Raw genomic sequence first — 15,573 nt, 5'->3', positions numbered from 1 at the left:
TTCTGCACATTCCAGCACATAAAATAAAATATTTTTTGTGTTTACACTCAGTCTTTCAAATAGATGCAAGTAAAACACAGCAGAAAATAAATAAAATCAAAGACTAGCGGTCCTGTTGCTCTATTTTCACCTGTAAAGCAGGAGTGGGGTAGGCGGAGATGTGCTCTGGTGCAGGTGTGCCGCAGCGGTAGGGATGGGTATCGTTTAGGTTTTATCCGATACCGGTGCCAAACCGGTACTTTTGAAACAGTGCCGGTGCTTAAACAGTGCTCGAACCGGTACTTAAACAATGGAAAACACAAACTTTGTCCTGAAACCTCTCATGTTTAGCTGTTTTTTTGTAAAAAGATAACAATGTTAGTCTTCTTTGCAGCTATAGGGCATATATAGTATCACTCTTGGCTGGAAGCAGTGCTTAAACAATGGACAAACACAAACTTTGTCCAAAAACCTCTCATGTTTACCTGTTTTCCACTTTTCCTTTGGTCATTTTAGCCTTTTTTGGCCAGGGTGAAGGGAGTATCTGCGCATTTCTCGGCTTTTAACAAAATGCTATATGTCGCCAGGTGTTTCATCAGATTCGAGGTGTTACCTCGTGTTACCTCCTTTGCACAGCATCACAGTATCAGCTTAAAGCACTTGTTGCAGGCTGCTGAGTTTGCATCTTTTCCTGTGAAGTACAGCCAGACTTTGACCGCTTCGCCTTGGCACCAGATACTGGTACCCATCCCTACGTAGCGGTCAGTTGAAGAATCCGCAAGTTTCTCTGTGAATTTCCCATTACGTCGTTGCGCACTCGGAGCATGTTTAGGGGTTTTTTTCGGTGTAAAAAGAAGTTTTCTTCCCACGCACAACGGACGCTAATGTTTTTGTCACTTTTTATGGAATCAAACTCAAAGTAAGGTCAGTACTTCCACGCTTTAAACGTTGCACGCTCATACTCTCTCCCGCACTCGATATATGATCCATTGTTGATCTGCACACAGCTGTTGTCACAAACTGTTAGTTGTAGGCCTGAGAGTGTGTGTAATTGTTTAGAGAGAAAGGAATTTATGGACACTGGGGGTCTGCCTGCCATAGAAGGCAACAGGAAGCTACAGTTGGGGGTTGCTGATGCTGATGCTTGTACCTTTAATAAAACTCATAATTGTTATAAACTTAGAAGTAGGTTTGTAGGAGACTCTCCACCTTATCTGTAAATGTAAGACAACAAGAGGCCAATGGCCCAGTGGATGCAGAGTGGGAGTCTCAGTGTTTGTAATATGTTAACTCTGTTTTCTATGTTGTGTAGAGGAATTTGGTGTAGCTTGGGTGAGGAGATTACATTTATGACCGGCAGGAAGTCACGTACACAGAGACACACACACACAGTGCTTTGACTGCTATGACGCACCCACATGCACACTCACTCACGTGCACTCACATAGACATACGGGTTCGCGCACACACAGGCACTCACGTGCTCGTGCATACACACAGAGACACAGAGTTTGCAGCACACCGTGGGGGTTTTATGACGGGGTCGCGTCTATAAAGCTGACTGTAACAAACAAAGGAGTGGAAGATTTGCAGAGGGACACCGGCCTTGCACATCTCCCCTTCTAGAAGATGCATGCTTAAATGAAGATGAATAAAGGTTTTGTGAAAAAGGACTACTGAGTTCCGGTGCCGTCCCGGAATAAAAGAACCGGGGTGAAACTGATTTCGTAACACTATGAAAGCGAATCCAGGTTTGCTATTTCTTTTGGCTCCATCAACCAACATCAACTTTCTTCAGAGTTCGTTCTTCTTTTCCCCTCACTGTTATGGTGGTTTCAGACAGTGTTCTCAATCTTTGGGTTTGTATAACATCAATGAGAGGAGATGTCCGTAATATGGTCACACCAAGCACAGCAAATCTGCTGTTAATGATGGGCGACCAATGAGCAGACATTTGGCTTAATGAAAGTGGCAAAGAGAGCTAAAACAGCTTGGTTCAGACAGAAAGGCAGCACAAGTGTCTGGTATACAGTAAGAGCTAGCTCTAATTTCTTTATATTTTGCCAGGAAAGTGATAAATAAGAGCAGCAATTCATTAAAACATGTGCAAACTTAAGTGGAAATACATTATATAAGGCAAAAATAGAGTACGTATAATCTCAACAAGCCTGAAAGTAAAAATTTGGTATAACCACCATCATTCTTTAACACTGCCTGAACTCTATTAAGCAAGCTTTCTTGCAATTTCTTTAAGTCGCCTTCATAATAATGAAGTAAATGATGAAGCTCTTGCCAATTAGGTGCTTTCCAGATGGCATTGCATGGTGGATCAAAATCTTTTCTGGCTTCATAATTCAATCAGTTTTGGCACGATCCCAAACACGACTGGCTGAAAAGCAGCTCCAAACCATGAACTTGACAGTGCTTTACGCTCACTTTTGCATCTCTCTCCTGACCAATACTGATGAACATTAAGACAAAACAACTTCAAATTTGGATTAATTACATCATTAGAACTGTTGCCACTGATTTAGAGTTCAGTTCTTGAGTAATTTGACCTACCTCAGCCTGTTCTCCACATTGCCTTCCATGAGAATGGCATCCTGTGAGTCACCCTGCTGCTAGCATTTATGCCCGTTATATATTACATGATTCATTATAATTAACAACAGTTTAAAAGTTAATGTCACAAAATACTTCACAAAAACACAAAATAATTACAAAAACATCTCATACGATCAAAGTAATGCCTTTAATGACTGCTAAATCTTTAAACTAAATCTTAATATTCAGTGTTAGGAAAAGTGTGTGCAGCATTCTGCTTCATTAATATTTAAGCTCAACGATACTCCAGCACCTGCTAAAAATTTCATGGGATACCGACACTTTTCTATAGAACTCGTATTCCTCGATTAAAAAAAAGGTGGCCAATCGGCACATCCTTGAAACTAACTTCCCCCAAGGTGGTGATGCCATGCAGATGAGGTGGTGGAGCTGCTGATGCATCAACCCTCAAGCGTCCAATCTGCTATAAAATAATCATATTATGAAAATCAAACAACTGGATGCAGCAATTACTGCGACCAGCGTGTTTGGGACTTCATGGCTAAAGAAGCGTGTTTGTGACCAGAAGGTCCAGATTAGAGCGGAAAAAATTATTAAATGAATCCATTAGTTCATGGACCAAATGTCCCAAAATCGCTGCTTTCGTAATCAAAGAAATGAAGCTGCCAGTGAGATTAAATTGTTTTGTTTGTGCTAAAGACAGACTCGACTGTGTGGTGTCCTTTAATTATTGCGCTGGGAAAATGTGATATTATCAAATCAAACTGTGACTTTTTTTGTTTGAAAAAAAATTCCACTGATAATAAATAAACTGATAATTTAACATTTGAAAACATTAACGGAGGAAAAACGATCACCATTTTGCCAATGCTTTCACTTTTAAACCTAATGTTTTACAATATGACTTTACAATATCTTAATGCGTATCTTGAATCATAAGGATGATATTTTATTTTCAATATGCTACGAGTATTTAGTGACTCTTTTTAGACAAAGGTGCGAGCAAAATTAATACATTACTAAAAAAAAGAAGAAAAACAGCTCAGTTCAGTGTGGGGAGCTAAATGAAATTAGTGAATAAGTTCTCTTTAAAATTCACTATTATGCCAGCTGGTACTTTACCCCCCACCACGACCAGTTGAGCTGATTATAAGACTCCAGTTTCTCAAAGGTGTGAAAATGCATGACTATGAATAGGAAGAAACAAATGCTCAGCAAAAAGGCTTCCTGTGAAAGAGTAGAAGGTTTTAAAATAATCGAAACAGTCATCAGATTTAATCTTTAAGTGGATTAGGTCCAGAGAAAGCACTGAAGTCTGATTTAAGCGTTCATATGAGGTCATCTAATTTGGAAAGAAAGTTAATTAGTCTTGTTACTGAATTACTGAGTGAAGCTGATGGGATGCATCTGTCTTGCTGTGTCCATGTGTGTCCATATTCAGTGGTTCAGATGACAAAGTGCTATACTCAGGTTTAAGATATAGTATTTCCATTTTCTTCCACTTACTAGTTTAACTTCACTTCAATTAAGTTTTTACTCATAACCACTACATTGAAAAGGACACTATTTTTTCCCATCTGCAGTAATTTACAGGGAGTGCAGAATTATTAGGCAAATGAGTATTTTGTCCACATCATCCTCTTCATGCATGTTGTCTTACTCCAAGCTGTATAGGCTCGAAAGCCTACTACCAATTAAGCATATTAGGTGATGTGCATCTCTGTAATGAGAAGGGGTGTGGTCTAATGACATCAACACCCTATATCAGGTGTGCATAATTATTAGGCAACTTCCTTTCCTTTGGCAAAATGGGTCAAAAGAAGGACTTGACAGGCTCAGAAAAGTCAAAAATAGTGAGATATCTTGCAGAGGGATGCAGCAGTCTCAAAATTGCAAAGCTTCTGAAGCGTGATCATCGAACAATCAAGCGTTTCATTCAAAATAGTCAACAGGGTCGCAAGAAGCGTGTGGAAAAACCAAGGCGCAAAATAACTGCCCATGAACTGAGAAGAGTCAAGCGTGCAGCTGCCAAGATGCCACTTGCCACCAGTTTGGCCATATTTCAGAGCTGCAACATCACTGGAGTGCCCAAAAGCACAAGGTGTGCAATACTCAGAGACATGGCCAAGGTAAGAAAGGCTGAAAGACGACCACCACTGAACAAGACACACAAGCTGAAACGTCAAGACTGGGCCAAGAAATATCTCTGTGACTGATTTTTCTAAGGTTTTATGGACTGATGAAATGAGAGTGAGTCTTGATGGGCCAGATGGATGGGCCCGTGGCTGGATTGGTAAAGGGCAGAGAGCTCCAGTCCGACTCAGACGCCAGCAAGGTGGAGGTGGAGTACTTGTTTGGGCTGGTATCATCAAAGATGAGCTTGTGGGGCCTTTTCGGGTTGAGGATGGAGTCAAGCTCAACTCCCAGTCCTACTGCCAGTTTCTGGAAGACACCTTCTTCAAGCAGTGGTACAGGAAGAAGTCTGCATCCTTCAAGAAAAACATGATTTTCATGCAGGACAATGCTCCATCACACACGTCCAAGTACTCCACAGCGTGGCTGGCAAGAAAGGGTATAAAAGAAGAAAAACTAATGACATGGCCTCCTTGTTCACCTGATCTGAACCCCATTGAGAACCTGTGGTCCATCATCAAATGTGAGATTTACAAGGAGGGAAAACAGTACACCTCTCTGAACAGTGTCTGGGAGGCTGTGGTTGCTGCTGCACGCAATGTTGATGGTGAACAGATCAAAACACTGACAGAATCCATGGATGGCAGGCTTTTGAGTGTCCTTGCAAAGAAAGGTGGCTATATTGGTCGCTGATTTGTTTTTGTTTTGTTTTTGAATGTCAGAAATGTATATTTGTGAATGTGGAGATGTTATATTGGTTTCACTGGTAAAAATAAATAATTGAAATGGGTATATATTTGTTTTTTGTTAAGTTGCCTAATAATTATGCACAGTAATAGTCACCTGCACACACAGATATCCCCCTAAAATAGCTCAAACTAAAAACAAACTAAAAACTACTTCCAAAAACATTCAGCTTTGATATTAATGAGTTTTTTGGGTTCATTGAGAACATGGTTGTTGTTCAATAATAAAATTATTCCTCAAAAATACAACTTGCCTAATAATTCTGCACTCCCTGTATATTTGCAGTTCGGGCTCTTTTCTAAGACCTCTCAGCCTTAAACATGTATTTAGTTTTGGACAGTGACACGATTTTTGTGATTTTGCTTCTCTACATTATCGCAGTTGATTTTAAATCAAACAAAGTAGTTGAAGTTCAGACCATCAACTTTAATTCACAGGTTTAATTCAACAAGTTTCACATGAACTGTTTGGGAATTAGAGCCATTTTGATGCATAGTTTTCTGAGGCTTAAAAGTAGTTTCATGACCAGGCAAACTCTGCTCATTAATGATCATTATTAATCATTACCTACAGTCCACTTTTCTCCAAGTGCTGTGATTTTTACACTTTAAGGAACTGAAAAACTTTTTCCATCACTGTTTCTCTACCTTTCCTTTCTCGTCCATTATGTTGCTACACACAGACACACGCCCATGTACCCTTCACCATCCGCCCTACGTTCTGCATTATGACAATTTAGGTTGGAATTCAACCGGTATGGCATTAAGTGCCGCCATAAATCCCCATTATCCCCAATCCAATACATCGATGTCACTAAATGATCCATAGCCCTTTCACACAGTACAACTAATACAGTCTTCAAAGCTCTTAGACTTTCATTCTTCTCAATTACCACTCCCTTACCCGCATTCTCTCTTGCTCTCTCCACTCACTGCTAAATCCTCTTTCTGGATTTCTCTCTCCATTTCGTCAGCCTTCCCTTCTTTTCTACTTCCCTCTCCTGTTGCGCTCCCTAGTCCCCTCTTCTTTAAAACTGGTCCCCCTTTGCTTCATCCTTGCCCCCCCCAATCTACTCCCACTCAGACATAAAGCTGCCTCACTTCTTCTGCAGTTTTCTTAATTCCCCTTCAGCTCTCTCTTCTTCCTTCTGTCTCTCTCAACATCGGCTTTTGCAGCTTCCATCACTCTCTCAGAATACTTGCAGTCACTCTGTCTATTTTTATGCACGCACACGCACGTGCTCCCGTTCATTCATTCACCTCTCTCTCTGTTCACTGTTTTCTCAGCAGCCCCTCGCTGTCACTTACTTGATACAAAGAGTCTTTCTCGTCTTTCTCACACACACTTTACTGTGCTGCCCTCATTCCCTTCTCTTCATCTCTCTCCATCTTTCCTTTTTACTGTCAGTGAAGCTGTCACAGACATTGGTGAGAAACAGTCTATGGGCTCATCTTTCCAACATCCACACGCATGGACTCGCACACAAACAAACACCGCAGCTGCATGAATGAGAACCTGTAATAATAGCACACTGACCCGTGGTGCTCTTCTGTGATATAGCCGGAGATGAGCACTTTGTGTGTGTATGATTATTATCTGTCCATTACTAATGTTTGTGTATTGAACCGAATGGGTTTGTGTTTCTGTGTGTGTGTGTGGGTTTGTCTTTGTGTTTGTGACAGAGTGTGTGTCATCCCAGCAATGACTGATTGGTGTTGCGCAGTGTCAGGATGGCTGAGCGAGGCCTCAAACACAACATCATTCATATGGAGTTGATCTCCTTCAAATCTCTCTTGGTGTGTCTCTATTACTCTCTGTGCTCACTCCATTTCAAAAGCTGGGTTCATCCAAATTCTACAAAATAAACTATGTCTGTATACTTTACATGCAACCCTTTCACCAAGCCAGATCAGTGATTCAGCAAAACCTCGAGGAACACTTAATGTTTTACAAATTCATTAATTTTTGCGATATCTGTACAAGGCAGGGGCACGGACCCGGTAATTTTGTACATGGTGTTTAATATCCTAATCATGACAAGGTGAATGATGTCATCTGGGCTATTTCAGTGGGAGGAAATGAAGCTGCTAAATGAAGAGGGCAAAGTTCAAAAGAAAAGGACTGGAGTCAAAAAGTCAAAAAATTTACCGCCTATGTGTTTTTACTCATGAGTTTTCCTTGACCTTAGTGGGAAACGTGATGAAGGTTGAGAGATAAGGAGTTTGACAAAGATAAATTTACATCCTGGCTGCTTGCTGACATGAATCTGTTATGTTAAAACTACAACATCCTGAAAATGAACTGTAATTACACCTCATGCTTTTTTACTATGTTGGTTTACAAAATATCAGCAACAACGGTGAAATTAAATGGTTGTGTTAGGAAATGCTGCTCACCCACTGTCCACTCCTATTTTGTTCTCCTGCTGAAGACATTATCTACATTGAAAATTGCCTTTTTAAGGCTTCTGGCATCTCTGAAGTAAAATTAATTATCGATTATCCTAAAAGCTGGCAAAACAGCAAATTCGGGCACGAGGGAGACAGCAGTAAATTATATGATGATCTCTAGCTTGTCAATTATGTTGATTGTTTCTGTTCCTGCGCCGTCTGATAGTGTGTCACTTTGAATTCTAGGACAGCATTATCTGCTCACCTTTTATAAAGGATGGCCCAGTATCCAGTGCTACAGGAGATAACAGAGGCTCAAAAACACCTTTCCATAACATCAGGAGAATGTTATGGAACATGTTATTCTGTCTGACACTTCTGGGTCACTCAGCTGAGAACCTTCCTAAGAAAATTTGACTATTTAACCACAACCATGTGGCTTTAGCAGGAATAAGAAAGTCTGAACAACACCTTTATATTGCATTATGGGAACTATAGGATGAAGTATTTCAGAATTTAGCCCATAAATGGAACAAATTGTGAATGCATCAGTTTTGAGTCACGTAACATTCTGTTTTTCCACTAGAAGTCTGCTAGAGTGGCCATTTAAGATGTGCATATAGCTAAGACACACACACACAAGAATTGGGAAAGGTTCTGATGACAGTGAAATGAGCAAATCACAGAATACAAACTTTCTTTCTATCAAGTCTCAGAACTTCCACACCTTTAATTTCCGTCTTGCTGTGTAAAAGCCTCCCTACTCTGTGGAATGACATTAAACACTATGTATGTAAATCATGCAGTGTGGCTATGTGCAATGCAAATACATAACTCCCGGGGATACGACTGTTTCTTTAGCATATGAAATCGCCACCATGTCTGTGGAAAGACATGCTGCTGTTGAATTTCTAAATGAAACATATACGCTAGGGCTGGGCTATATTATACCGTTCACGGTAATACCGGTGTAATTCTGGGCAACGATAGGAAAATGAAATCGCGATAGAATATGGGTAAAACGCGCATGCGAAGTGCCTTTGTTTACATACGCACATGGCGGTGACGCAGAATGAGAAGAGCAAAAGTGGATCGTTGAATGAAACGGATGAACCAGAATTGGTTTGTAAAAATGCTGCAACTTCAGTGGTGTGGAACTGGTTTAGCTTTCGTCCATCAGATACACAACAAAGTACTATTTTTGGTAGAGCATGCTAGCGGGCCGTCGTTATTACTGTGTTGTTTGGAAAATACGACACACTTAAAATCAATCCTTTGATTTTTCTGAAAATCGACAGTGCCCCTTATAATCCCTTATGTGCCTTATGTATGAGTTCTGGTTGTGTTTACTGACCTCGAAACGATTTCATGTACACGACGCTCGAAAATCTGTCAAATGTTTTAGTGCGACTTTGCTAAGCTACGAACCCGCACCGCTTGATGGATTGTCGGAGCATTACGGCTATCGTAGGCAGGAGCCTCGCGGAGTGATACGTACTGTGCTTCAACATAATATTACCATGTTGTGTGTGTATAACCTCTTTTTAAGTTTTGTGGATATTATACATGGTTATGCTGAGGATATGTCGGCCAATTTCCACTGGAAATGCCTTTTGGTTAAACTGTCAGCGAGGAATTTGCACTGTTATATTTTTATATAACAATGCACATAAAAAACAGCTGCTTGTTTAAGTGAAAATACACTGATGGGGTTTTTTGCACTAATAAAGTTGTGGAGTTGTAAAGTATTTTGTCTAGTGTCAATTATATCGTCAGTTATGTCGTTATCGCAAATTTTCAAATGTATATCGTGATAAATATTTTTGGTCATATCGCCCTGCTCTAATATACGCAATAGAGCGCTACAAACAAAATAACATTCACTTACAGTATTTATCTCAAAAACTGGGCAAATAAGACCAAAATTATTGGTGTAGCTAGCCTGTTCTCATTGCTGTTGCATTTAAAAGCAATGGATAAGCATCATTAGATGATATGCAGGACTTATGTTGAGAAAGGGGCATATTTAAACCTTAACGCAACCTTTTATTTAAGAGAAAAAAAGGCAAAGATTTATTACTAATGATAATTATGAAGTAAAAGCAAAATTAAAATGCAAGAGGAAGACAATCCAATAAGCAATTGACATTAAAGTTAAAAATAAAGTCCCAAGCCTGGCCGGCAAACTTGTGACCACCACTCCAGCCTCTAAATGGAAATGTTGCCACTTTGCAAAAAAGGAGTGCTATCTCTCTGTATACAATGGCACTAGTGACAAGGACAATATTGTGTGTATCTCTGTGATGGCAGTGGCATCAAACAGAACGGCAGTATTTGGGCTGTGAATGCTTTGAAGTGGCATTACAGGTACATACAGGAAAAAAGCATCTATTTGTATTTTGGGTGAAGTGAGCCTTTAAACAGAAATCCAGTTTCTAAAAAGCGACAATCTCCTTCCTTTCTGTCTCCTGCTTTTAGTTCAGCTGTAACAAAAGGACCAGATAATCTGTCCTCAGGCGGGCAGCTCTCCCATTACTCCTTCACTTTGTAGCTTTAGTCCATTCTTTTGAGTCCTTTCAATCCATAATTATAGCAAACACTAACACAGTGCCAAAGCATCAGGGCAAATGATGGGCATTTTTGCATTACAAAGCCTGAGTGTCCATTTTTACATCAATAAATCTTTATCTTATTATATTAATGTAATTACTGGAAAAAAGCCTCCTAAAGACGATTCACAAGTGTAAACACCGCAGCGTACTGTATATAAAGTAGGATTTGCGGCATCTGTTGGAGAGCTGTGACGACAGACAGAGAGCGCTGTTCTTCCAGGACAATGAGAGCTTAAAGCTTACAGAGTTTTTTTTTTTTTTTTTTCGTGTGAGGGCAGATGGTGGAAGGAGCGAAAGGGCGACAGAAACAACACTTCAAACATGTTTGTTCTGCTCGGTAAAGCAAAACAGAAAACCTCTGACTGATTTAGAAACAAGAAGCAGGGGGGGTTATGGGAAAGATGGTTGCAATTTGGAGAAACGAAAGCACGGCCAATACCACTGTGAGTCAGAAGCTGCCAATCGTCTCCTTGATTTTCAGCTTATCTGTTTGGAAGAAGCCAGTTAATTTGTCCTCTCATGACATCCTCTCTGTCTTTGCTGTGCCTCTTCCTCTTTCTTCCCTTCTCATTTCTCCCGTTTATCTGTAACAAAAGACTAGTCAGCCTGACCTCATGCAAAGCTCTCCCTACCTCGGTTTCTCTGTTCAACCTCATCCCTTCATCCTCTCCTCCGCCCTGCCTTTTATTGCTGGATTCTTTCGTTATCCCTAGCTAGATCCGACCCACGCTATCTCTTGCTCTCTGTTGTGTCACTCCCAGTTGCAGATATGCTGCGGCTCAACATACACGTGCACTTGTGCAAATAAGCTATGGAACAACACACACAAAATATAATAAAAGCCACCACATGTGTGAACGAATGATGGGAAAGAAGGGCACACACGCAGCACGTTTCTGGACTCGGGCTCACAAGCAGCTTGCTCTCGCACATGCACACACACATATGCACACACAGGTTCAGGGCACACAGAGAGACAGCAGGCAATATGGCAAGGACGCAATACACACACAGCATGATCTTGCAAATGCTCAAACGTGAGGCATATGCGCACCAATGTCGCATACGCGCTTGCAAATACCCATACACAGCGTACAATCAAGGATCACAGTCACCCATAAACACTTGTGACCACAGAAACCTCACACAAACATGCCACAAGTAAAAAACACATCCTTGCATTCCTTCAGAGTATCCTTCCAGCTGCATAATGACACACAAGCTTTCCTAAACAAACACACAGCCACACCCATACAATCCTCACCAGGAGTACAAGCTAGAGTACAAAAACTAACACGTGCAACACACATTTTTCTTGACCTCACAACATCCTCGTGCACATAACACAAAATTATAAAGACAGACACAAAGCATTGCACGCACTGTCCGTATCTCTCACCTTTCAGCAGCTGGTCTCCTTTGTACCAGTGCAACGTGGCGGGGGGTTTGCTGCCAGTGCTGGTGCAGGTCAGGGTGACTTTTTCCCCCTCCTTCACTGCATGCTCAAAGCCTGAGATCTGAGGCTTGCCGGGCACACCTAAAGAGTAAAGAGTTTTAGAGTTAGAAAGAGAGAAGGAGAAGACTTTTATGCAGCAGGGCTAACCTTGTAAAATTAAGGCCAGTTGCTGAGTTTCTAACAAGTACTGCATGTGTCTGCAAAGTTGTGGCCTATCAGCAAAATGTGCAGCAGCATCCACAATATCGCAGACAAGCTTGAATCTATTTGGGCAACTTGGAAAGCTCTGATAGAATCCAGCTGGGAGAAAAATAATGATGCAGGCTTGCTATGATTTGCACCCAATATGGTTCGTAACCATTTCACAGCAGCTCTGACCTTCCAGAAGAATCAGAACATGCTGTCTCTATTATAAGTATCTGCCATGACTGGTGCACTAGACATTTTTTTCCCCCCAGTTTTGCTAACAGGCGGCCAATTAGGATGTGCAGATAATGACTGTTTCAGTCTCAGAAGGAAGTGACTTGCTTCTGTTAGCTAAACACAGCACAGTTACACCTCTTTGGGCTGAATGGGCATCCGAGTTTAATGTTTGCAGCCCAGAGGCAAAACACTCCCCCAGTTCCAGCTTCCCAGAGCAAATATCTCAGTTTTTTTGTTTTGTCTTTTAAAATAAAATGAGAAAACAAGAAATCTGCATGCCTGTCTGAAAAGCAGTAAGATGGCATAACTTGCAGAAGCATTTAAGCTCAGTTGGTGAACTGCTGTGACTAAACAGCTCATTCTCATTACTAGGCTGTCAAATACTGACGTTTTCGTCAAAGCTGCTGGTGTCTCACATCTTTCACTCCCAACCCGTCACTTAGGGATGCTTGTGTCATATTTAAATGACCAGTGTAATTGTTCAACTTGCAGGGTTGATGTTGTGAAGGGGTATACTTTAACACAATCCATCCATCCATTCTCTTGCGCTTATCCGGGGCAGAGTCGCAGAGGCAGCAGCCTAGCCATGTACTTTAACACATGTTACAATATTTTCCTGAACCCAACTGAACCAAGGCCAGCAGTTTTAAGTATCTAAACTAGTGGATATGAGTCAGATGATAACAAATCGGTGAGGGAAAATAAAGGGAAAAATGCAAAGCACAGCATTCCAAATGGGACACAAACTGCAGTCTCCTGGCTAAGAAACCTGCGAAAACCTCCAACTTTGCAGCTTCCTAAAGCAGACATTATCACTTTTTAAAACATGGCCGTGATCCATCAGTGTCCAATATCGCCGAGAGGGACACGATCAGCATCTGACAGAAGGCCAGTATTTGATGCAGTGAGGGGAAAATACATCGGATGAAATAGATGTTGGTGTTAGCACAAACAATACATTTTAGAACATTCGGAAAGAAACTCGTCTCTATAAAACTGCCAAAGGACCCACCCCATGCATGGGGCTGTAAGGAAATTTATAGCAATGCCTTTTATTGCAAAAAAGTGTACAGTAAATCAATTACAAGAACAAAAGTGTTTTGTTTTTTAAATTTATGTTTGAATTAACTGCAAAACACATTTCACTGGGTAATTACACAAAAAACATACAACAAACCCGTAACTCTGTCTAATTTTTCTCTTTATCCACAAAAAAAACGTCATATTCTCCTGCGCATTTCACAGTCTCATGAAAAATTTGAAACGCTCACCACATTTTTAACAAGACTTCAAAACACGACGGTAGCTTACAGAAACCAAATATAGAAGAAAATATTCCCAAAGGAAAACGATTAAATCCTTCATTAACTTAACATTACAACAGTACTTGTGGCACACATAAGTAGTCCAACAGTCGCAGTGAAGCCCCAAATGGCACGACGGCTGTCTACTGATGATCATGGAAAAGCAATTAATTCAGTGAGAATAATAATAACGCATTATCCCTTCAAAATCAGCAGCAAGGGTTCTGCATGTATGTATTTCTACAGTTTCAGTCAGCATTGCATTCATTCTCAGGTCAGCTCATAATGTCAAGTAGATTATATTTTGCATACAATATTAATTGCAACTTCCAGGATTCATTATCTAAAAGACAAGGTGAACGCAATTTGTGCAAGAATACTGGTGGCCTGGATGACCATTTACAGGAGTGAAAGAGAGGGACAGAAACACAGCATGAGCCAAAGGTCAGGTGAAAAAAAAACAAAAAACTTTAGCCAAGTGAAACACCAGATGCCCTGCTGCCAAACCAAAATTTCATGCTACTCTCCCAGAGGGTGTTCTTCCAGATTCTGGCACAGTTGGTTAAACACATTTTTTGCTTAACTGCTATTTTAACTTGGAGCACAAGTGAAAACAATGCAAGCAGAAAAAAGACTAAACATCCATTCTGCCAAATATTTCAGTATCCACTTTTCTTCACCACCATGGCTGAAGGTAAGAGGAGAAAAATTTCTAAACTTGCAATACACCATCTGCAGCTTTTGCGAGCGGCACATTTCTCTAAATGTTGGCGGCGCTTACTGTCATTCTGCTTTTGCAAATAATAAACATTCGGTTTGACTGCAAACTGCCTTGCATTAAGGCAGGAAAGACAGAGTTGCTTATATAGCAGGAGAGAAAGCGGAGATGGTTAAGCCAACAGTTTAGATGGATTTAGGACCAGGCCATAAAGGAAAGAAAGAAAATTTATATTTTATTACTTTTTGTTCCAAAATATTTATAAAATTCAGGAAACAGCAAATGGCAGAAAACAGATTAACAGAATGTATTTATAGTATTTTGTCCAAACCACTGCAAAAAGACGAACAGAAGTGTCAAAAAAAAGTGCTGTGAACTAGCCATGGTATACATTAAAAAAAAATGTGGTCAATTTTTAATGTAGCGGTATTTGATGTAGTGCACTGTGTGCAGAAGCTCTCTGGCAGTAAAGTAGCATTGAATATTAATAAGGGAATAATACTGGATATATAGAATTGGCTGGAGAAGTCCTGTTGAGACCCTTTCCTCTACAAGTAGAATAAAAGAGAATAAAGCCATTATAAATTATTCTATGGTTAGCTCAAGAGCGGAGGCATGCCACACGTTTCCTTCTCACAGACACATGCAAACTGGCCACGCTCACCAGTTATGTGCTGATGTGTGATTGTGCACGACGGTCAGAACAAGTCAAAACAAGGATGAAACATGCACACACAAATGCTGCTCTGCCAAAACTCGATATCTTTGCTTGATTTTCCCATAGGGGGTCCATGCGTTATTTTAGACATTTTACCATACATTTTTAATGGGTTTGCTCCCTCTCAGGAGCCATGAAATATTTATTGAACGCAGAATACAGTGTCACAGCCGTCAATTACAGAGAATAAAAGATGCTTGAAACACAATTACTGCAAAATTTAAGTAAATACTGAGAAATGATTCTCGTGTTAATTTGGCTCTTAAGAGCTCAAGTGGACCCGCCCTCATGCTTGCTTCAAAGTATAACCCCCCCCCATATGAATTTAAAAAAATCATTATCGAGCACACTGCTTATGTTGTCCAGGGGAACTAGGTTTTATTATTTTCAATATTGTAGCACTGACAAAACATTTGGGATACGTTTCAACAATAGTGATTGAAACCAATAAATTTGGTGTTGTTGATTGACTAATTTCAAATATGGGGGAAAAGCCTTTGCCCGCTGAGCCACAGACAGTGTTGGGGA

General features: G+C 40.5%; 1 protein-coding gene across 4 annotated transcripts in view; it reads right to left on the bottom strand.

The window, feature by feature from the left end:
• The window catches only part of cadm3 (cell adhesion molecule 3), a 104,227-nt gene that overhangs the window by 24,998 nt on the left and 63,656 nt on the right, over positions 1-15,573 (bottom strand). For all 4 annotated transcript variants that reach the window (XM_005728945.1, XM_013909809.1, XM_005728946.1 and 1 more), the window contains exon 5: positions 11,826-11,963. In XM_005728945.1, the coding sequence (XP_005729002.1) occupies positions 11,826-11,963 (138 nt within the window). The remainder of the gene's footprint in view (positions 1-11,825; positions 11,964-15,573) is intronic.

This window comes from Pundamilia nyererei, unplaced genomic scaffold, assembly GCF_000239375.1.
Source record: "Pundamilia nyererei isolate P.nyererei 1_Seehausen unplaced genomic scaffold, PunNye1.0 scaffold00031, whole genome shotgun sequence".
In the NCBI taxonomy this organism is placed as follows: Eukaryota; Metazoa; Chordata; class Actinopteri; order Cichliformes; family Cichlidae; genus Pundamilia; species Pundamilia nyererei.
The sequence above is the reverse complement of the archived record's forward strand: the minus strand, read 5'-3'. Positions and strand labels throughout refer to the sequence as shown.